A 23,479-nucleotide genomic window follows, 5' to 3' on the forward strand; every position below is an offset into this window, starting at 1 on the left:
GCAGCATGATTTATAATCCTTTGGGTATGTACCCAGTAATGGGATGGCTGGGTCGAATGGTATTTCTAGTTCTAGATCCTTGAGGAATCGCCACACTGTTTTCCACAATGGTTGAACTAGTTTACAGTCCCACCAACAGTGTAAAAGTGTTCCTATTTCTCCACATCCTCTCCAGCACCTGTTGTTTCCTGGTTTTTAATGATTGCCATTCTAACTGGTGTGAGATGGTATCTCATTGTGGTTCTGATTTACATTTCTCTGATGGCAAGTGATGATAAGCATTTTTTCACATGTCTGTTGGCTGTATGAATGTCTTCTTTTGAGAAATGTCTGTTCATATCCTTTGCCCACTGTTTGATGGGGTTGTTTGTTTTTTTCTTGTAAATTTGATTGAGTTATTTATAGGTTCTGGATATTAGCCCTTTGTCAGATAAGTAGATTGCAAAATTTTCTCCCATTCTGTAGGTTGCCTGTTCACTCTGATGGTAGTTTCTTTTGCTGTGCTGAAGCTCTTTAGTTTAATTAGATCCCATTTGTCAATTTTGGCTTTTGTTGCCATTGCTTTTGGTGTTTTAGACATGAAGTCCTTGCCCATGCCTATGTCCTGAATGGTATTACCTAGGTTTTCTTCTAGGGTTTTTATGGTTTTGGGTCTAACATTTAAGTCTCTGATCCATCTTGAATGAATTTTCATATAAGGAGTAAGGAAAGGATCCAGTTTCAGCTTTCTACTTATGGCTAGCCAATTTTCCCAGCTCCATTTATTAAATAGGGAATCCTTTCCCCATTTCTTGTTTTTGTCAGGTTTGTCAAAGATCAGATGGCTGTAGATGTGGTATTATTTTTGAGGGCTCTGTTCTGTTCCGTTAGTCTATATCTCTGTTTTGGTACCAGTACCATGCTGTTTTGGTTACTATAGCCTTGTAGTATAGTTTGAAGTCAGGTAGCATGATGCCTCCAGCTTTGCTCTTTTGGCTTAGGATTGTCTTGGCAATGCGGGCTCTTTTTTGGTTCCATATGAACTTTAAAGCAGTTTTTTCCAATTCTGTGAAGAAAGTCATTGGTAGCTTAATGGGGATGGCACTGAATCTATAAATTACCTTGGGCAGTATGGCCATTTTCACAATATTGATTCTTCCTATCCATGAGCATGGTATGTTCTTCCATTTGTTTGTATCCTCTTTTATTTCACTGAGCAGTGGTTTGTAGCTCTCCTTGAACAGGTCCTTTACATCCCTTGTAAGTTGGATTCCTAGGTATTTTATTCTCTTTGAAGCTATTGTGAATGGGAGTTCATTCATGATTTGGCTCTCTGTTTGTCTGTTACTGGTGTATAAGAATGCTTGTGATTTTTGCACATTGATTTTGTATCCTGAGACTTTGCTGAAGTTGCTTATCAACTTAAGGAGATTTTGGGCTGAGATGATGGGGTTTTCTAAATATAGAATCATGTCATCTGCAAACAGGGACAATTTGACTTCTTCTTTTCCTAACTGAATACCCTTGATTTCTTTCTCTTGCCTGATTGCCCTAGCCAGAACTTCCAACACTATGTTGAATAGGAGTGGTGAGAGAGGGCATCCCTGTCTTGTGCCAGTTTTCAAAGGGAATGCTTCCAGTTTTTGCCCATTCAGTATGATATTGGCTGTGGGTTTGTCATAAATAGCCCTTATTATTTTGAGATACGTTCCATCAATACCGAATTTATTGAGCGTTTTTAGCATGAAGGGCTGTTGAATTTTGTCAAAGGCCTTTTCTGCATCTATTGAGATAATCATGTGGTTCTTGTCTGGTTCTGTTTATATGCTGGAATACGTTTATTGATTTGTGAATGTTGAACCAGCCTTGCATCCCAGGGATGAAGCCCACTTGATCATGGTGGATAAGCTTTTTGATGTGCTGCTGGATTCGGTTTGCCAGTATTTTATTGAGGATTTTTGCATCGATGTTCATCAGGGATATTGGTCTAAAATTCTCTTTTTTTGTTGTATCTCTGTCAGGCTTTGGTATCAGGATGATGTTGGCCTCATAATATAAGTTAGGGAGGATTCCCTCTTTTTCTATGGACTGGAATAGTTTCAGAAGGAATGGTACCAACTCCTCCTTGTACTTCTGGTAGAACTTGGCTGTGAATCCATCTGGTCCGGACTTTTTTTGGTTGGTAGGCTATTAATTATTGCCTCAATTTCAGAGCCTTCTATCGGTCTATTCAGGGATTCAACTTCTTCCTGGTTTAGTCTTGGGAGAGTGTAAGTGTCCAGGAAATTATCCATTTCTTCTAGGTTTTCTAGTTGATTTGCGTAGAGGTGTTTATAGTATTCTCTGATGGTAGTCTGTATTTCTGTGGGGTCGGTGGTGATATCCCCTTTATCATTTTTTATTGCGTCTATTTGATTCTTCTCTCTTTTCTTCTTTATTAGTCTTGCTAGCGGTCTATCAATTTTGTTGATCTTTTCAAAATACCAGTTCCTGGATTCATTGATTTTTTGGAGGGTTTTTTGTGTCTCTATCTCCTTCAGTTCTGCTCTGATCTTAGTTATTTCTTGCCTTCTGCTAGCTTTTGAATATGTTTGCTCTTGCTTCTCTAGTTCTTTTAATTGTGATGTTAGGGTGTCAATTTTAGATCTTTCCTGCTTTCTCTTGTGGGCATTTAGTGCTATAAATTTCCCTCTACACACTGCTTTAAATGTGTCCCAGAGATTCTGGTATGTTGTATCTTTGTTCTCATTGGTTTCAAAGAACATCTTTATTTCTGCCTTCATTTTGTTACGCACCCAGTAGTCATTCAGGAGCAGGGTGTTCAGTTTCCATGTAGTTGAGCAGTTTTGATTTTCTTAGTTCTGAGTTCTAGTTTAATTGCACTGTGGTCTGAGAGACAGTTTGTTATAATTTCCGGTTTTTACATTTGCTGAGGAGTGCTTTACTTCCAACTATGTGGTCAATTTTGGAATAAGTGCAATGTGGTGCTGAGAAGAATGTATATTCTGTTGATTTGGGGTGGAGAGTTCTGTAGATGTCTATTACATCCACTTGGTGCAGAGTTGAGTTCAATTCCTGGATATCTTTGTTAACTTTCTGTCTCGTTGATCTGTCTAATGTTGACAGTGGGGTGTTAAAGTCTCCCGTTATTATTGTATAGGAGTCTAAGTCTCTTTGTAAGTCTCTAAGGACTTGCTTTATGAACCTGGGTGCTCCTGTATTGAGTGCATATATATTTAGGATAGTTAGCTCTTCCTGATGAATTGATCCCGTTACCATTATGTAATGGCCTTCTTTGCCTCCTTTGATCTTTGATGGTTTAAAGTCTGTTTTATCAGAGACTAGGATTGCAACCCCTGCTCTTTTTTGTTTTCCATTTGCTTGGTAGATCTTCCTCCATCCCTTTATGTTGAGGCTATGTGTGTCTCTGCATGTGAAATGGGTCTCCTGAATACAGCAAACTGATGGGTCTTGACTCTTTATCCAGTTTGCCAGTCTGTGTCTTTTAATTGGACCATTTAGTCCATTTACATTTAAGGTTCATATTGTTATATGTGAACTTGATCCTGTCATTATGATATTAGCTGGTTATTTTGCTTGCTAGTTGATGCAGTTTCTTCCTAGCATTGATGGACTTTACATTTTGACATGTTTTTGCAATGGCTGGTACCTGTTGTTCCTTTCCGTGTTTAGTGCTTCCTTCAGGATCTCTTGTAGGGCAGGCCTGGTGGTGACAAAATCTCTAAGCATTTGTTTGTCTGTAAAGGATTTTATTTCTCCTTCACTTATGAAACTTATTTTGGCTGGATATTAATTTCTGGGTTGAAAATTCTTTTCTTTAAGAATGTTGAATATTGGCCCCCACTCTCTTCTGGCTTGGAGAGCTTCTGCTGAGAGATCTGCTGTTAGTCTGATGGGCTTCCCTTTGTGTGTAACCCGACCTTTCTCTCTGGCTCCCCTTAACATTTTTTCCTTCATTTCAACTTTGGTGAATCTGACAATTATGTGTCTTGGAGCTGCTCTTCTCGAGGAGTATCTTTGTGGCGTTCTCTGTATTTCCTGAATTTGAATGTTGGCCTGCCTTAATAGGTTAGGGAAGTTCTCCTGGATGATATCCTGCAGAGTGTTTTCCAACTTGGTTCCATTTTCCCCGTCACTTTCAGGCACACTAATCAGACGTAGATTTGGTCTCTTCACATAATCCCATACTTCTTGGAGGCTTTGTTCATTTCTTTTTACTCTTTTTTCTCCACACTTCTTGCTTTATTTCATTCATTTGATCTTCAATCACTGATACTCTTTCTTCCAGTTGATCAAGTCGGTTACTGAAGCTTGTGCATTTGTCACGTAGTTTTCGTGTTATGGTTTTCATCTCTGTCAGTTCTTTTAAGGTCTTCTCTGCATTGATTATTCTAGTTATCCATTCATCCATTCTTTTTTCAAGGTTTTTAGTTTCTTTGCGCTGGTTACGTACTTCCTCCTTTAGCTCTGAGAAGTTTGATCAACTGAAGCCTTCTTCTCTCAACTCATCAAAGTCGTTCTCTGGGCCGGGTGCGGTGGCTCAAGCCTGTAATCCCAGCACTATGGGAGGCCGAGACGGGTGGATCACGAGGTCAGGAGATCGAGACCATCCTGGCTAACACGGTGAAACCCCGTCTCTACTAAAAATACAAAAAAACTAGCCGTGCGAGGTGGCGGGCGCCTGTAGTCCCAGCTACTCAGGAGGCTGAGGCAGGAGAATGGCGTAAACCCGGGAGGCGGAGCTTGCAGTGAGCTGAGATCCGGCCACTGCACTCTAGCCCGGGCGACAGAGCAAGACTCCGTCTCAAAAAAAAAAAACAAAAAAAACAAAGTCGTTCTCCATCCAGCTTTATTCCATTGCTCACACCCAAGATGGCCGAATAGGAATAGCTCCAGCCTCCAGCTCCCAGCATGAGTGACACAGAAGACGGGTGATTTCTGCATTTTCAACTGAGGTACCTGGTTCATCTCACTGGGGAGTGCCGGACAATCGGTGCTGGTCAGCTGGTGCAGCCCGACCAGCGAGAGCTGAAGCAGGGTGAGGCATCGCCTCACCTGGGAAGCGCAAGGGGGAAGGGAATCCCTTTTCCTAGCCAAGGGAAAATGAGACATACAACACCTGGAAAATCGAGTAACTCCCACCCTAATACTGTGATTTACCAAGGGTCTTAGCAAACGGCACATCAGGAGATTATATCCCACATCTGGCCCAGAGGGTCCCACGCCCACGGAGCTTCCCTCATTGCTAGCACAGCAGTCTGAGATCTAACTGCAAGGTGGCAGCGAGGCTGGGGGAGGGCCGCCTGCCATTGCTGAAGCTTAAGTGGGTAAACAAAGCCACTGGAAGCTCGAACTGGGTGGAGCCCACCACAGCTCAAGGAGGCCTGCCTCTGTAGACTTCTCCTCTGGGGACAGGGCATAGCTAAACAAAAAGCAGCAGAAACCTTGGCAGAGGTAAATGTCCCTGTCTGATAGCTTTGAAGAGAGCAGTGGATCTCCTAGCACGGAGGTTAAGATCTGAGAACGGACAGACTGCCTGCTCAAGTGGGTCCCTGACCCCTGAGTAGCCTAACTGGGAGACATCCCCGACTAGGTGCAGACCAACACCTCACACCTCACACGGTAGGGTACACCCCTGAGACGAAGCTTTCTGAGCAAGAATCAGACAGCAACACTCGCTGTTCAGCAATATTCTATCTTCTGCAGCCTCCGCTGCTGATACACAGGCAAACAGGGTCTGGAGTGGACCTCAAGCAAACTCCAACAGACCTACAGCTGAGGGTCCTGACTGTTAGAAGGAAAACTAACAAACAGAAAGGACACCCACACCAAAACCCCATCAGTACGTCACCATCATCAATGACCAAAGGCAGATAAAACCACAAAGATGGGGAAAAAGCAGTGCAGAAAAGCTGGAAATTCAAAAAATCAGAGTGCATCTGCCCCTCCAAAGGAATCCAAGCATCTTTTGATATCAAAGGACACAGAAGAAAAACAAAAAATAAACCAGAAAATAGTCCCTTCAGCTCTTGGGGTCAGATCTGAGGAGTCAGAGTTAGGAGCGCCTGACTACACAGATACTCACACCTCCTAACATCTCAGCAGGTTGCATCCTCCACCTGCTCCCTAACCCCACCTTTGCCCCAGGTGTGACTTCCATGGATTTTCCTGAACCTGATATTTGGAGCCCCTGAAAGAGCCCCAAGTAGCCCCTCTCCTCCAGCTTCCTTAGGACAGAGTAGTGAAGCTGGCTCTGTGCTAATGGCCAGCTCTGAGGTCATCTCACTGTACTTTCCCATGCTTTAGAAGAATTATATGTGCACATGCGTTTCTCCCCTTGAGGAACTCACAGGACCTGGTACACACTAGGACTGAGACCCTTGTTTACCAAACTGAATTAAACAACAAGGGGAAGGGGGCACTGATGGAGGGGAGTTGGGAAGGGTAGTGGATGCAGATACATTTACCACTGGGATTACTTTGGCCCTGGTTTCAAATCAAGAGCACTGTGTAGAGTTTTATAGTATGTGCACTACGCAAAGATGCCTCACTGAGGGAGTGAGAGAGAGCCAAAATCCAGCCCATATTCCATTTGCCAGTCTGTGCACCCTTGGATCTGCATCCATCCAGAAACCTTGTCAGGTTCCTTGGATTCTCTGTGCCTCAGTTTCCTCATCTGTGAAATGGGGATAATAACTGCTGGGTTGAAGGATGCTTTTTCTCAACTCCCAGTGTTTTCTAGAAGTTTGAAGAGGGCTCTGCTGGTCTGGCCCACCTGGCCATTCTCCCCCTCTTTAATCGCTCCACCCTAAGGGAGGAAGTGTGAATTTTATAACTGATAAATTCCATAAAAAATAAAAGGCATTTAGGCTCAGCTTTGCCCTTTTTCCTCTTGGAAGTGGGCTGCTCTTCCACAGGCAGCCCCTCCCCACCATGTGTTATATGAGAATACCTACCCTGGGCCCATGATGGGAGGTTCGCTTGAGCCCAGGAGTTCACGACCAGCCTGGGCAACATAACGAAACCCCGTCTCTACAAAAAATACAAAGCATTAGCCAGGTGTGTGGAAATTAGTGAATCTGTGGTCCCAGGTACTTAAGAAGCTAAGGTGGGAGGATCACCTGAGCCCAGGAGGTCAAGGCTGCAGTGAGTTGTGATTGCGCCACTGCGCTCCATCCTAGGTGACAGAGTGAGACCCTGTCTCCAAAGAAAAAAAAAAAAAAGCAAACCAAAGACATTTCCAAACAAAAACTAGAAAAAAAAATTAACCTACCTGCTAAAAAAAAAATACTAAAGGAAGTTATTCAAGTAAAAAGAAAATAAAAATAAAAATGCCATAATTATTCCAACTAGAATAAAAAATTATCAGACTAGATTTAAAGTTCCAAATACATGCTCCTTATCAGAGATAAGCTGTAAATATATACTAGAAGGAAATCTCAGCAAATATCAAAGGATTGTAATCATAAAGAATAATATATATAATTACATAAACAAAAAATAATGTATAAACTATATATATAAACACAAAAATACCCTAAATGTATGAAATTAGTAGTACATGTCTAAATAACCCATGGGTTAAAAAAAAAAAAAAACCACAATGGGAATTAGAAAATATATTAACTAAGTTATATGAATATTTAACATATTAACTTATGGAATACAGACAAAGCATTACTTACAGAGAAATGTGCAGCTTTAAAAGATATTACAAAAGAAGAAGGCTGAGAATCAGTAAACTAGAAAATAATAGCAAATCAAACTCAAAGAGAAGAGAATGAAGAAAATAATAAAAATAAGAGCAGAGGTCAATGAAATAGAAAACAAACATAAAGCCAAAAGTTTTCTTTAAGTATATTACACAAATGACAAATTCCTACTGAGACCAGTTAAGAGAGAAAGAACATAAATTACCAATCTCAGGAATGAAACAGAGACATAACTATAGATCTTACCAACTTCAAAGTGATAATAAGAGGATAATATAATTATACAATTTTATACCAATAAATTAAAAACATATACATAAAGTGGCCAAAGTCTTTGAAAAAATACAACTTGCCAAAACTTACACAAGAAGAAAGTTGAAATTTGAATTAAAAAGTTGTTAATTGAATGCATAATTTAAACCTTTCAACCTAATGCACAGAAAATTTCTCCAGTAAATTCTCCCAAATATTTAAGAAAGAAATCACATCAATCTTATACTCACTCTTCAAGGGGATAGAAAAAGAGGGACCACTTCTAGCATAACCTAGGTATCAGCATCTGACAAAGCTGTTGCAAGAAAGGAAATACGCCAGCCAATCTCCTTCATAAACTTATACATAAAACCCCTACACGAAATATTCATAAGTCAAATCCAATGATATACAAAAAGATAATATATCATAGCCAAGTGGGATTTATTCTTAGAATGTAAGGTTGGTTTAACATTAAAAAAATCAATCAATGTAGGAATCATCAAGTCCTACTGTAAAGAATAAAAGTAAGCATAGGGTGAAAAATAAAATAAATTAGAAATAATGCCCTAAGGGATCCTTGTGGGAGCTGATTCATCACTGTATCTCTGGCTTCCCACAAGAAACTCTTAGCCACATCTGCCTGGCCATGTTGCTGCAGGTATGTTTTGAGCCCATCTGCTAAAGCAAGCTTGTCCAACCCGCAGCCCACATGCAGCCCAGGACGGCTTTGAATGCAGCCCAACACAAATTCATAAACTTTCTTAAAACATTTGAGGTTTGTTTGCGATTTTTCTTTTAGCTCATAACTATTGTTAGCATATTTTATGTGTGGCCCAAGACAATTCTTCTTCCAGTGTGGCCCAGGGAAGCTGAAAGGTTGGACACCCCTGTCTAGAGCATTCTTCAGCTTTCCAGGTGTGTGAGCTCTGGCTGAGTTTTCTTCCTGGTAGACCATAACAAACTGCCTTGCTGGTTACTTCGTAGGCTTGTTCTGAGAGACCAAGAAGCCTAAGAAGTCCCCTTGGGAGCCATTAGGGACTAGACAACACGTGAGAGGTGGAGTTTCTTTTTGAAAAGCCGTCACCTTGGCATAGCACACTCACCTGACAGGTACGGGCTGGCTGCCCTGCCGTTTGAATGCTCTTTCCAGCCTCTCCTGGGTCATCCTGGAATTACCACCAGGCAAGTAGAGCTTCAAGGGCATCCTGTCCGCGTCTGTGCTGCCATCCACTGCTGGGCTGTCCTCAGAAAGATCTCTCGGCCTGGCCCTGTCCCGCGGGGGCAGCCCTTTGCTGGACAGATGGGGAGGGCTGCTGGCAGTGGTCTTCCGCTTTTCTACGGTCAGTTCACTAAGCTGACCTAGAGAGGTCCTGGAAGGGGAGCTGTTGCTCGAGGCCAGAATATCCTGTTGGGTACGGACAAAGAGCTCAGGGACCTTCCGGCTCTCTTCTTGGGGTTGGGTGGAGCTGCTTGAGGGTGAGGAACGTCTCAGAGAGCGTCTGTGAAAAGAATCCTAAAGGGAGTAAGGACAAAAGCAGTGAGGACCCTTGAGGGGAGCTGGAAAACACAGATCCCACTTCAAGCATTTGCCCATGATGTGATGTCTCTCCCAGGAATGTGTTTTCCCACCCCTGACTCTTTCCCTTAAAATCCTGCCTATTCTTTGAGGAGCTACTCAAATGCTCCCACCTCTGTGCTTTCAGTGATGCACACCCCACCTGCCGGAACCTCAGAGCAGGCCTGGGCCTTTCTCTCGCAGCCCTTACAGAGAGCAGGTTCATGCAGCAGGTGAAGCAGTTGCTCCAGTCTGCATTACCACCTACCAGCTGTGTCACCTGTGGCAGGCTGCTTAACTTCCCTGTCCCTGATTTCCTCACCTGTAATATAACCAGTCCACAATCCACTACCTGTCATTTCTAAATCCCAAAACCAGGCTGGGCATGGTGGTTCACGCCTGTAATCCTAGCACTTTGGGAGGCCAAGGCGGGTGGATCACTTGAGACCAGGAATTCGAGACCAGCCTGGCCAACATGGTGAAACCCCATATCTACTAAAAATACAAAAAAATAGCCAGGCCTGGTGGTGCATGACTGTAATCTCAGCTACTCGGGAGGTGGAAGCAAGAGAACCACTTAAACCCAGAAGGCAGAGATGGCAGTGAGTCGAGATCGCATTACTGTACTCCAGCCTGGGCCAGCGAGACACCAACTCAAAAAAATAAATAAATAAATCCCAAAACCTCTGAAAATGAAAGGTTTTTTAAAATCCTGTGGTAAATTCTTAACTGTTTATGAGGCTGTTTATAGTCTTTTTAAAATGTGAATATTCATTCTTACATGGAGTTGCTGAAATGGTCATGTTTTTTGCTTATGGGGTGCTACCACAAACCCTACAAAAGGCATTATGTGGTATGTGTCTCATGCACTGTACTTCCTTTCCAAATGTAAAATATATATATATATAAATTCCAAAAGACATCCAACCCAAAGGTTTTGGACGAAGGATGAGGCATCTGTAGTACTTCTCTCCGACAAGACTGTAGGGAGGATGAAATGAGACCTGTGCAAGGCACTAGCACAGAGCCAGACGTACTGCAGCAGTCAGCAAACGCTCACTACTCCTACATGCATTTGCCCTGTGCCCACTTACATATGGTCTTAACCCCCTCCTGATGGCAGAGGTCATTCTTAATTTGCCTCTGGTGTTCACAGAGCACCCAGCTCAGCAGCGTATACCTAATAGGCACTCAAGATTTGCTTAGTGTTTGAAATGAAGGAATTCTAGAGGAGTCAATTGAAATATCCAAATATCCTCCCTTACCGTCAAAGATTAGTGGAGGAAATGGGAACTCACGTTGTTATTAATGGGAGGGTGGGAAGACAAAGACAGACATACCAGGCTTTTCCTTGGTTTAAAATTCTGAACCTCTCAATATTTCCAGAAATAATCCAAGACCAAATAGTAAAGCCTGGGCTGGAATAAGGACACCTTAATTTTGTAGGGTTCTGGCTAAGCAGACATTACTAAGCACTATAAACCTCCTCCCAAAGCCACTCAGGACATCCCCTGCACAAAGTGGGGAAGACATTAGTCACCATTCCCAAGGAGACTCAAACTTCTGGCCGAAGGGAGCTGGAGCTGCTGCAGGGAGCCCAGCCTCTTAAGTCATTCTTAAATACAGAAGCGATGTAGTAAAAATGATGAAATACCCAACAATCTTTGGCCCTTTTCTCCTGAGCAACCAAAAAGTATGACCAAGGTACTCAAAGTCCACAATGTCCCTTCTAGAGAATCTGGCAAAATTCTATAGCAACCCATCCTTCAACATCCTTTGCGGTTTCAGATACCACCTCCCAAAACAATTACCAAAAGGAGAAGTTTGCAGCAATGCCCTCGGCAGCGAAGCAGGTCCAAGCCATCTCCGTCACAGCACAGGTACAAAGGGGATCTCCACTGCACACACTTGATGAGCAGGACATCATACCGGTGAACCATGCTCCTCTGGTTCACCAGTCCTCAGAGTAGTCCACCAACCCCTAAGAGTCCCTAGACCCTTTTAGGGAATTCAAAACTATTTTGATAGTAGTAAGATGACACAATTTGCCTTTTTCCACTGTGTTGACTTTGTGCACGAAGCAACAGTGGGAAAAACTGCTGGTCCCAGGTGCCTTTTTCCACTGTGCTGACTTTGTGCACAAAGCAACAGTGGGAAAAACTGCTGGTCCCAAGCATGAAACAAGGCAGTGGCACCAAACTCCACTAGTGCCCAAGGCCCTCTTTACCTGCACACTCGCAGTGAAAATAGGCGAACGAAGTGCTGACTTCACTGAGGAATGTCCATGCTGACACATAAAAAGTATTCATTTTATGCCCTTAGACTCTCCAACACACATCTCTTCAACACCCTGAGTGACACAGTGGGAGGGGCGTGCAGGCATTCCGCTGAGCGTGGAGGATGGCAGCTGGCACTGCGCGACTGTCTAGGCTGCGAGTGAACTTGCTGGTTTTTTCATGGAACCACTGAGAGACAAACTATGGTTACTCAAGTGTGGGTATTTGGCAGGCATTTTCTTGAAAATCAATTGAGCCTGTCACCTCAAGGGAAACAAATGGTGTATTTTTGTCAGTGATAAAATACAAGCTGTCAGGTAAAAATTAGAATTTTGGAAAACTTCTAACTGCCACTGTGAGTTTGAGAGCTTTGCAATACTTAAAAACTTCTTGGATCAGCTGGGAGTGACATCAACAAATGAAATTTTTTGGTGTGATTTTCTTTTTGTCTAATGAGATGTGTCCACATCTGGAAGATCTATATAACTCAGTAACCAATATTTTCCAAATGACCAATATATTATGTTACTAAATCATCAGGGGTAAAAAATTCAAAGTGCAAGACATACCAAAGGAAATTGATAAGGTACAAAAAGTTCACCTATATGGTTTAAGATTTCACATTAAGAAACTATAACTTGTCTAGTTTCGGTGTAGCATCAAAAAAAAAAACCTCAGTTTTCTGAAAAGATTATTAAAATACTTTTCCCTTTTCCAACTGCTTATCTGGGTAAGGCCAGATTTTTTCATACACTTCAACCAAAACACCATATTGCAACACGCTGGATGCAAAAGCAAATACGAGGCTTGAACTATCTACTACAAAACCAGACGTTAAAGAGATCTGCAAAAAAATGTAAAACAATGCTACTCATCTCACTAATTTTTTGTTTTGAAAAATGTATTTTTTTCATTAAAATATATCATGTTACATGTAATAGGTTTACTAGTGTTATTTTTAATGATTTTTGTAAGTACATATTTTTAACTTCTCACTTTTAATTTCGAATACAGTAGATAGCAAGAGACACACCTACATAAACAAAAGCTCTTTGCACTCCACAATAATTTTAAGAGTATAAAGACAGCCTGAGGCTAAAAGTCTAAGAACTACTGATGTAAGTCTAAACTGTCACCCAGGCAAGGCTCCTTCCACAGTGTCCCCAGCAGATGGGTTACCTAACTTCCCTTTTACACAACTAGCTGAGTCCCTTCCAAAACAACCTGCTCCACTGCTGAAGTGGCTCTGACTAATGGAGGGCTCTTATACCAACCTCCATCCGCTGGTGCCCAGTTGTGCTATCTGGAGCCACCAGGCAGGGCTACACCACTCAACCCAACAATGGTGCCAGCAAGCACACACCATGCACTACACAGAAACACAACAGTGTCCTGCTCTCAGGAGGCTTACAGACTAAGCTCAAGATTGCAAACAGAGTTTATCTCACATAGAGATAGGCTACTCCAACCTCCATATTCAAAGAAATCTCTTATATTCTGCCAATCTCCCACAAGATTAAACATCTCCAAACCTTTTAATTTCCTCCAAACTGTTCACCATTCTAGCCCCTTTCCTCTGGACAGGGTTCAGTTTATGAATGTCCTTCTTCAACAAGAAGGCCTAGGATGGGGTATGACATCAAGGTGTGGCCTGAACTACATAGTGGCGGGCAGGCTCTTCCTTGATCTGGACCCCAAGACTGCATGATCTCGAGAGCACTGAAATCCCAGAGCCCTAAGAGACCTTAGACAGCTGGTCTAATAGAAGAGACTGCAGCCAAGAGAAATAAAAACCTTGACCAAAGATCCCACAAGATGGAGTCAGGAGCAGGGAGAGGACTCACTTCTTTCTGTCCTAATTCCAAATGAACTGAGAGAACAGTGCCAGCACCTACACCCACACCTAAACATACAGCAGGTAAGTGAGAGCGCAGGTGGACACAGACACCTATTTTTTGTTGGCTTAGGCTCCCTGATTTGACTGATATGGCACTTTGAGTTTGGTGTTTACTTTTGCTTTGCTTTTCTGTTTGTTGTTTTGCAAACTTCTTTTACATATGTCTCTGATTTGGTTTTGTCTCTCTGCCTAATGGAACTCTACCATGGTCACCCTGTAAGGGAGACTATAAAACAACAATGTGAAATTTTTAGAATCTCTTTTTGAAAGAGAAAAAAATAAAAGCAAAATAAATGAAACCATAAGGCTTCGGGGTTTTAGTCCCTTTTAACTATCATGTTTCACATTTATTTTAAAAGATGCTCTCTGGTTTTTTCTTTTTTTTTTTTTTTTCCACACAGGGTCTCACTCTTGCCCAGGCCAGAGTAGTCACATGATCATAGCTCACTGTAGCCTCAACCTCCCAGGTTCAAGCAATCCTCCCCACTCAGCCGCCTAAGTAGCTAGGACTACAGATGCACACCACCACACCTGGCTAACTTTTCAATTTTTTGTAGAGATGGGGCAGTGGGACAAGTGTCTCCCTATGTTGCCCAGGCTCAATTTCTAGGCTCAAGCGATTCTTCCACCTCGGCCTCCCAAAGTGTTGGGATTACAGGCGTGAGCCACCACACTCAGCCTAAAGATGCTCTCTAAACCTGGATAGGTTCTCCACTCCTGAATTGCAAAGACAAAGCTGAGTAGGTATTCTCACCCAGCAGAGGAATAGAAAACCATGGCATCCACCTCACAGACAAAATGGGTAAGCTAAGGGCAGGAAAGGAGATCTGCTCAAGGCCTCATGGGTCATTGACAGTAGAGCCAGGGAGAAAACAGAGGCAGTGTACTTCCCACCCCATGCACAGGCCCTCTTCTCGGACTGTCCTGTGAGGTACCCCAAATAAACCCAGGCGTGCCTTAAGCCTCGCCCAGTCCTCAGCCTCCAGTCTCATAACAACAGAAAGAGCAACAGCCCCACCTGTGGGGAGCTGGCGATGGGCCCAGCCATCATGCCTTGCACAATCAGACCAGACTTTGGCCTGGAATTCTCTCCCATCCTCTTCACATCCAAGGAGGGCTCCGAGTGAAGCTTGTCCGTCTTCTCCCATGCAGAAGCCAACATAGGAGTTTCACCTGGAACCGTCTGCATGGGCTTACTTTTGTGTGGGGGCCTTTTAGATGATACAAAATTACCAAGTACATCTCCATCAAGATTGTCATGTCTGTGAAAAAGGAATATTTCCATTAAAACAGACTCTCCAGAAGGAATCAATAACAAAGATAGCAAATTCCACATTCAATGGGCACTCAAAGCAAGCCCATTAATAAGTCTACAATGACTTCTAACCAGCCAGTGCATTATCATGAAAGACAAGGAACAGACAATACTCTGGTATCGGGGCAAGTCTGCCCTACAAAATAAGGCCAGTAAACAAGCAAACAAATTCAGAGATGATGATCCATAACAGGACCCCTCAAGTCCTTAAGACTAAAGAGCATCCTTAGTCTTCCAGACCTGAATGACTAAGGAAGACTATAATCTTTCAGTACAGTCATGGGGTATGTGAAGCCCAGCCTTGCCGCACACCACTGAGAAGCATAGAGAAGACCCACAGCAAACTTGGCATTCCCCGCTGTTCAGCTAAACCTGGAGTCAGGTGTGCCAATGGCTGTGTGTGTGTGTGTGTGTGTGTGTGTGTGTTAGAGAGAGAGGAAGGAAGAAAGCAAAAAAGAACAAAAGAAGGTGAGAGACTGTGAGAATAAGCACAGACTCAGAAAGAACAAGAGAGAGCCCACAAGACAAAACGAGAGACCCGGGCAAAGGGAAATCTTACCTCTGATCACCCAGAAGCCAGCAGTCCTGTGACACAGGCTCAGTTATTTTCTACTACTGGGCTCTGCCATAAATGGGTACGGGCCCCTACCCTATGCCAAGCTGCTTACCAGGCACTGGGTCACATGCGGGAGGGCAGTCGTGTGTGCTGAAATTGGGGCACGTCAAGCAGAGGAAGGGACTGGAACCAGCCTGGGGAAATCCCGAAGGGCTCCCAGAGAAGGCAGCACCTGAGTCTGAGAGCATGAGGCAGCAAGAGGTCCCCAGGAGAAGGCCCAGCCCCAGCACACAGGCCTCTAAGGCAGAATGTGCTCAGGGGAGCAGCCGGGGCTGGTCAGGAATGAGGTTCTGCATGGTATTCTAAGGAGTTTACCCTGAAAGCTGCGGGGAATGTCTGAAGCCCTTCGGTAGGGGAGCGGCATGGCCAGACTCCTTTCGTGGAAAGCTCACACTACCTTAGGGCAACGGTGGATTTGAGGGGAAGATCACTAGAGGCCTGGAGACCAGGGAGGGGCTGTAGGAGTTAACCAGGAAAAGAGGATGGGAGTGTGAACTGAGGCCTTTGCCGGTGGGCAGAGAAAGGAGGAAAGAAGGAAAGTGCCTATTATCACTCTGGGTGAAGAGCTCACAGGACTCACAGATGCAGAAGATGACAGACAAGGAAGAGGCAAGAACAACCACATTTTTGGCTTGGGTAACTGGGTAGGCCTCGGGAGCTTCAACTTCCTAGTTGCTGTTTTGTTGTATCAGAAGGATTTCACTTCTCAGCCAGGCAGTAAGTGCCTCGGGGGAAGAGCTTCATCATAGCCCCTTACAACTCTGCACCTCCGAATCCTTGTGCTAATTGCTTGTCACGATCTCACCTTTTGGCAGCTTGACACCCATGCCCTGAGCTTCAGCGACCCTCAGGTGAGGAAATGCCTTTCAATGGAGCCAGAAGACAGCACCCATTCCCAGGAAGTTAAGCTCACTACAGGGGACTGCAGTGTCTTAAGGTCGTAATTTAATGTCATTGTTTCCCAGATAATAGAGGTTCAATCAAGAATGCCAATTCATTTTCTTCCTAAGATTTTTAAAAGCACTTATTTTTCAGATTATTCCCATCTCTACAGTGTTTTGTTGCCTTTTAGAATACCAATACCATACCCCTGTTTTTAAGAAAATCAAATAAAGCAAGTGCTTGAACCTTACAACCATGGAATTTAAAATAAACACAGTGAATCGTAACTACTCTCCATCACAAAGTAGTCCATTCTGACAGCCTCAACAGGATAATAACAGTACTTCACAGCAGAGATTTTGAAAACACAGAGTGTGGGAAGCTGAACAGTGACCCCCCCACAAAGATATTCACATCCTTATCCCTGGAATCTATTAATCCATTTATGCCAGAGGTTGCAATTTTTTGAATTTTTGCACGAGTGAAAAATCAGACCTTGGTGATGACCTTCAGCAGTAGGATATAAACAACTCCCACATGCTTAGTGTTCCAATAATGGAACACTAGGCATAAGTGGGTTAACCCACTTATGGTTAACTACATAAGCAGGTTAGCTTCACAGTAAAAGGGATTTTACAGATGTGATTAAATTAAGAGTCGTAAAATGGGATTATCTGGTGGACCCAATGTAATTACAAGGGTCCTTCTTAGGAGACAAGAGGATCAAAGGTAGTAGTAAAGTTAGCAGATGTAACAACACAAGCAGAGGCTGGAGCGATGCGCTTTAAGATGGAAGAAGGGGTCAAGAGTCAAGGAACATAGGTGGCCTCTAGAAGCTAAAAAAGAAAAGAAAATGGATTTTCCCCTCAGAACCTCCAGACAGAACCGGGCCTGCTAACACTTTGCCTTTAGTCTAGTGAGACTGATTTTACACTTCTGACCTGCAGAACTATAAGAGAATAAATTGGCATTGCTTTAACTACTGTGAGGATTGAATTTTATATGCCAATGTGGCTAGGCTGTGGTACCCAGTTGTTTAGTCAAGTATCAATCTAGCTGTTGCTGTGAAGGCATTTTGTAAATATGATTAGCATTTACAATCAGCTGACTTTAAGTAAGGCAGATTATCCTCAGTGATGTGGGTGGGCCACACCCCATCAGGTGAAGGCCTGAAAAGCAAAATCTGATGTTTCTCAAAGAAGAAATTCTTTCTCAAGATTATAACATGAAAATCCTGTCTGAGTTTTCAGATTTCCAGCCTGCCCTACAGATTTCAGACTTACCAGCCCTTACAGTCCCATCAGCCAACTCCTTAAAATAAACCTTTTTTTTTTCTTTTTTAAGAGACAGGGTCTCACTCCATCTCCCAAGCTAGTGTGCAGTGGTGTGATCATAACTCACTGCAGCCTTGAACTCCAACGCTCAGATGATCTTCCCGCCTCAGCCTCCTGAGTAGCTGGGACTGTATGTGCACACTGCCACCCCTAGCGAATTTTTTTTTAAGTTTTTGTAGAGACAGGGTCTCTCTATGTTATCCAGGCTGAACTTGAACTCCCAGTCTCAAATGATCCTCCTGCCTTGGCCTCCCAAAGTGCTGGGATTACAGGCATGAGCCACTGCACCTGGCCAAACTTCTTTATATATATACATACAGGTACATATGCATATAGATACACGCACGCACACACATACACACACACACACACACACACACACACACACAGGGAGACCACATTGATTCTGTTCCTCTGGAGAATACTGACTGAAACAGCCATGAAGTACATAGTAACTTGTTATAGCAGCAATAGGAAACTAATAAACAGAATAATGGGAAAACATACCTGGCTTTGCTTGTTTCTGACAATGATGTTCTCCATCCTGCATCTTCATCTGAAAGGTCATATATATTTACCAGTGTAGTCTCTGAGCATCTCGATGGCACTTTGTTATTTTTCTTTGGAACTGAGAGTGCAGGGATTGGGGTATCTTGAGTGAAATTGTTAGCCGTATTTCCAAAGTGATCCAGAAAGTATCTGGTGATGAGTTCAAGACTTGTTTTTAGAGGATTTTCCTTTGCCTATCATTGGGAGAGAAAAAAAAAATCATTAATTTATATACAGCTTCACGGAAGAGTGGAAAAACCAACTATTCCACTTTTTTGAGTAAGTTTATCAACTTCTCATTCATACAAGCTTTCAGCCAACATTTACTGGCCACATATTATATGTGTCAGGCACTATGTTGGGTAGGAACACAGAGACAAAAACAAAATCTCTACCCTAAAAGAACTAGCATCCAGTGCATGAGACAGGTGATTCAATAAACAACTAGAATAAAATGTGGTAGGAATAGAGGCATGTACAAGCAAATTTCCTCTTGGTTTTTTGCTCCAAGGAATAACTTTATAAAATATATATCCCTTCATTTAACAAACAGAGTCTGTAGGGAACACTAACCCTACAGATTCGTAAGTATTTGGGGCCTGAATATTTTTTTAGCTTGTAAGCTCTGCATCTAACACTGAAACCAGCGACGATAGAGACAACTGAAGCAGAAGGTTAACGTGAAGAGCACAGAGAGGCAGTCAGGACCGACTCACTTTACACTCCAACCTTAAAAACAAAAGGCAAACGAAAGTCTTCAGTAGTAGGTTTTGGAATTAAACGATACCAGTATTTTCCAGCCCTGCCTATACCAAATATTCCCTTTGGACGTTTTTTAAAAATACAGATTCTCACACCCTACTGATACTTACTACGCCAGAACAGCAAAGATGTAAATTCCCGTAAGTAATTTGGATAGACACAGCTATTCATGCAACAACATGCAGGCTGGCCTCAGGGACCCAGCCATGTGTCAGTCCCCAAGCCACTCGCCCAGTAACACCCAGGTCCTGCCAAGCCGTGGCTAGACATGGGGCACTCTGTGATTTTGCAGACTAGCAAGGCACCTACCAAGGAGCCTAGCAGAGCAGGCCCTCGAGGCATGCCAAGTCCTCCGCCTTCCTAGTCCTCTCATCCATGCAGCAGGACTCCGGGACTAAGACCCACAGCCCATGGACTACGACCAAACTCAACAGATTCATCAGATAAAACCCGGGACAGTTTTACTATTTTTTTCAGTAAGAGATACAAACAAAAACTATTTTGTCTAAGATTAAACGAAGCTTACAATAAAGAGAGTTAGGGGAAAGATACTATATTGTAGCCTTCTTGCTTTTTCTCTCAATAAGAGAGACTTAAGCCCCTGAATTACCTGATTCTCCCTTAAGATTTTTCACATCACTTGGCTCACAACAGACACAGCCTTTATATGAATCTAGATATTGTTTTTCAAGATCTCAATTTACATAGGCATTTTTATCTATCCTATACCTAATAGGTTAAAACAAGTTACTGGAAATATTAACATTAAATTGCAGGGTTTTCCTGGAATCAGGCTAGCTTTGTGCTGAATGAATGTCAAAATTATTATGTAATAGATAGACTACTGCATAATTTTCCTGTAAAATATACACTCCAATTCATTGTATAACAGCTAATAACTGCTGTATCAATCAGGGCACTTATCAGTATCTCATGAAAATATCTTAAGTATCTTAAACTAACAACTACTTTAGGGAGACTATATCACAATGAGGGAATAAAAATAGCTTCAATATCAAAGACACTTTTGGGAAATTAGGTAAGGTACATTTATGTTAAAAGCCCAATGTGACCAGAATGGTTAACTGAATTTTCTGGGTAGCTGTCTCACTCTCTGTGCAAAATTCTCCTAAAGTGTACAGTCCACTCTCCTGCCTTAGAACACAGCAGACGGAGGACTGCAGAGCATCTGCTGCCTGGGTCACCAGTCTTTCTACAGGACTTACAAAGTACTTGCTACAGGACAGGAGATACAGGTGCCTGCATGTCACCCCATGACCCAGAGGACAAAGGCCTTCTATTTGATGTCTTTACTGAGCCTGATAGACTTCACCTGGCTGCCAATGCCTACTTCTTCTCTAAGGGGAGCACGAAAATTTCTAGCAATCTGAGTGCTCCTGTAGGTGCCAGTTGTTTTTAGTTTATATGTTTGCCTGAAATTCCATCCTTCACTTTATTGAGAGATGCCTGACCTAGGTTCCTCCCTGGCCTATGACATGTATTTGCATAGTTTTCAAGTGGTTCAGCGGATCCTCTGGGTGTCTCAAAAAATAGCCTTGGTCCTACCACCCTACGAATCCAAACTGCTAAAGTCCATTTGAAAAAATCACTCCTACAATAGGACAGGGAATCAAAACACCTGGTTCTAGCCTCATCCCTACCTGGTAACTGACTGTGAGACCTTGGATAGCCAACTCTCTCTGGCTCACAGCTCCCTCCTGAGAGGAGGGAATTGATCAGTGGTTTAAAGTTGGACGCTGAGAGGCTAGCCGAGAAAGCAAGACCTCCTTTTCTCAACTTCAAATAGAGCATTTTCCCTTGTTGGCTTTGCATATTGGACTTCCACATGAGATATCATTTTATTGCTTTTTTAAAAAATTGTGATAAATGCTGAACTGTATCATTTTCTTTTTGACTCTGACACTATGCCCAATGACAAGGCAAGATTTGCTGGACAGCCCATTCTTTTTCTGTCTTCCTAACAGATTTTTAAAAATTAAGTAGAAAGTGTAGCTTCATTCATTTGTATAGTCATTTATTCATTTATTCCACAAATATATACTGACTATTTACTATGCCATCGGACAACACTTTATGTATGGGGATATAATAGTGAACAAAAAAGACTGCATTTCTGGCTTCTGCTGTGTCCAAGGTATTGGGGGAGGCAGATACTAATTTTAAAATCACATAAATATTCTATTGCCAATGTGATAAACACAAAAACAGGAAAACTATAGGGTGCCAGGAAAGCCTGTAATAGCAGGTTGGGGAGATCAAGTATAGGGGATCAGAGATTTCTTCCCGCCCCAGAAAATGCGGTTCCATTTGCTTTCCCAACTCTAATGCACCTGGGTTAGCTGAACCCAATTCCCTCCTCTACCTAAATTATATGTCACAGGAGACTCAAGACTAAGGTATTACTCAGAACTGAAGAAGGAAACTCTTACACAAGCAGGGAATGGAAAATTTTAGTATAACTGGATACGATATTCTTAAGTACAGTTTTACTAAAAATAGCCTTGTGTGGGGAGGCAGGAGTACAGGGAATAACTGTGGGAGGCTAAGCCCTGCCACAGGCTCTGTTCAAAATGAGCCCGACAACCACACACACACAACACGCCAATGGGCAGCACCAGCTGACCGAGGTGGAAAACCCACTCCTGCTGGGGGTCTGTCTGCACTTGGGGGGTCCGTTTCTCTCTGACTACAAGTGTGGCAGGCCAAGAGCGCCTCAAGCCTCTCCTGTCACTGGCAGGGCCCGTGAGTGCTCTGGCAGCGCCAAACTCAGTTCCAAGACTCCACACCACACCTTAGAAAGCACATACCTTGTTCTCCTTATAGAGAAATTCGAGATGCAAAACCTTTCGAAGATCATTTCTGTTATTTATGCTGAGGTCAGAGCGTGGGCGTTCCTGGTCCATGGTCACACATGTCTTCTTTAAGCCCTGAGGGAAGAAATCTGAATCGCTGTTTACCATCTTAAATCAAAGCCCGCTGTTCTCATAAAGCACAAGCAAAAGATTCCTGATGTGCACCAAGATAATTCTCATATAACCTTTACACTTGACATCACCTCTGCAATTATCAATATTATTCTGATTCTTAGAACAGCCCCATGGGCTAAGTGAAGGCTGAAGTTTTCAGGCCATTTCACAGATAAGGAGTGAGTTCAGGACTCGTGCACAGGAGTCCTGGGTTTGGTCCTAGATTTGGAATCATAGTATATGATTCCATATACTATGGAATATGGAATATTCAAATATTTTTAAAGCAGCTTTAAAAATAAACGAAAGAAAAAACATAAACAAAAGGCTAATATTCATTCCCTTCACTCTCATTTGGGGAAACCAGGAGATGGGGTTGACTTGCCCAAGGTAACACAATGGAACCACATCACAGGCGGGCGTTATAACCATCCCAGTCTGTGAGTCCGTGACTCTGGGACCCAGGCCCATGGGAAGCTCTTGGTAAATGTCTGCTAAGTCACCAGCAAAGCCACTTTCCATCATCCCACCCTGAACTGCCAGAAGACCAAGGTTCAAGGCCCAGCTGAGACATGCTCTAGCAGTGGAAAATCTGGGGTTGGGGAAGTGAGGGTCCTGTTTGCAAGTGCCTGGCTTCTCAATCTGAAAACCAAACACAACTTTCTGTCTACCCCACTGGGTCATGGTGATTGTCAAATGGCTGGAGCCTGAGAACATGCCTCACCAACAGCTCAGCCTGGTGTTAGCGGTGTTCCTTATTCTTAATGGATTCCAGACCCCCAGTGCTACACAGGCTTCAGCTTCTCTCAGAGCCTTTGTGTTCAGAATTTTACAGAGGCTCTAGCTGCTGGGGAAACACGACAAAACCCATGCCCACCATGCATTTAGGTAAGAAGGTCAATTTGGGAAACTAAAAGTAAGGACACAACCTTGAAACAGAGGAAAGAGGAGGCCATAGGGAAGGGAAATGGAAAGAAATGGATATATGTGTGGGAAAAAAGGTGGATTAGGTGCATCAGGAAAAGTCTGTTTGAAGGAGAGGTGAGGTTCAAAACCAACCACCCGTATTTCATCTGGGCTTAACCATGGCTTTCCCTCCAGTCAAAGTGATGTGGAACATGCTATAACGAGGGTCTTTCTCTGATGGATAATTCTTTATGTCTGTCAACAGTTCAAATCAGCAAGCCCTGGCACATTTAACAAACCCCCCCACTACCCCGGCTCTAGAGTGTGATGCACACCAGCATTTGAAAACCACTGGGGGCCTGGGCATGGTGCCATAGACCTGCAGACCCAGAACTTTGAGAGGCCGAGGCAGGAGGAATCCTCGAGCTCAGGA

At 43.1% G+C, this 23,479-nt stretch overlaps 1 protein-coding gene across 6 annotated transcripts in view; it reads right to left on the reverse strand.

Annotated features, from left to right (window-relative positions):
- Window positions 1-23,479, reverse strand: part of MINDY4 (MINDY lysine 48 deubiquitinase 4) — a 125,829-nt gene that overhangs the window by 96,589 nt on the left and 5,761 nt on the right. For all 6 annotated transcript variants that reach the window (XM_033194616.1, XM_033194613.1, XM_033194614.1 and 3 more), the window contains exons 2-5: window positions 21,982-22,101; window positions 18,350-18,585; window positions 14,714-14,957; window positions 9,071-9,480 (exon numbers count right to left, since the gene is read on the reverse strand). In XM_033194616.1, coding sequence (XP_033050507.1) covers window positions 9,071-9,480; window positions 14,714-14,957; window positions 18,350-18,585; window positions 21,982-22,101 — 1,010 coding nt within the window. The remainder of the gene's footprint in view (window positions 1-9,070; window positions 9,481-14,713; window positions 14,958-18,349; window positions 18,586-21,981; window positions 22,102-23,479) is intronic.

The sequence above is a fragment of the Trachypithecus francoisi genome, unplaced genomic scaffold, assembly GCF_009764315.1.
Source record: "Trachypithecus francoisi isolate TF-2019V2 unplaced genomic scaffold, Tfra_2.0 Lachesis_group4, whole genome shotgun sequence".
Classification (NCBI taxonomy): domain Eukaryota; kingdom Metazoa; phylum Chordata; class Mammalia; order Primates; family Cercopithecidae; genus Trachypithecus; species Trachypithecus francoisi.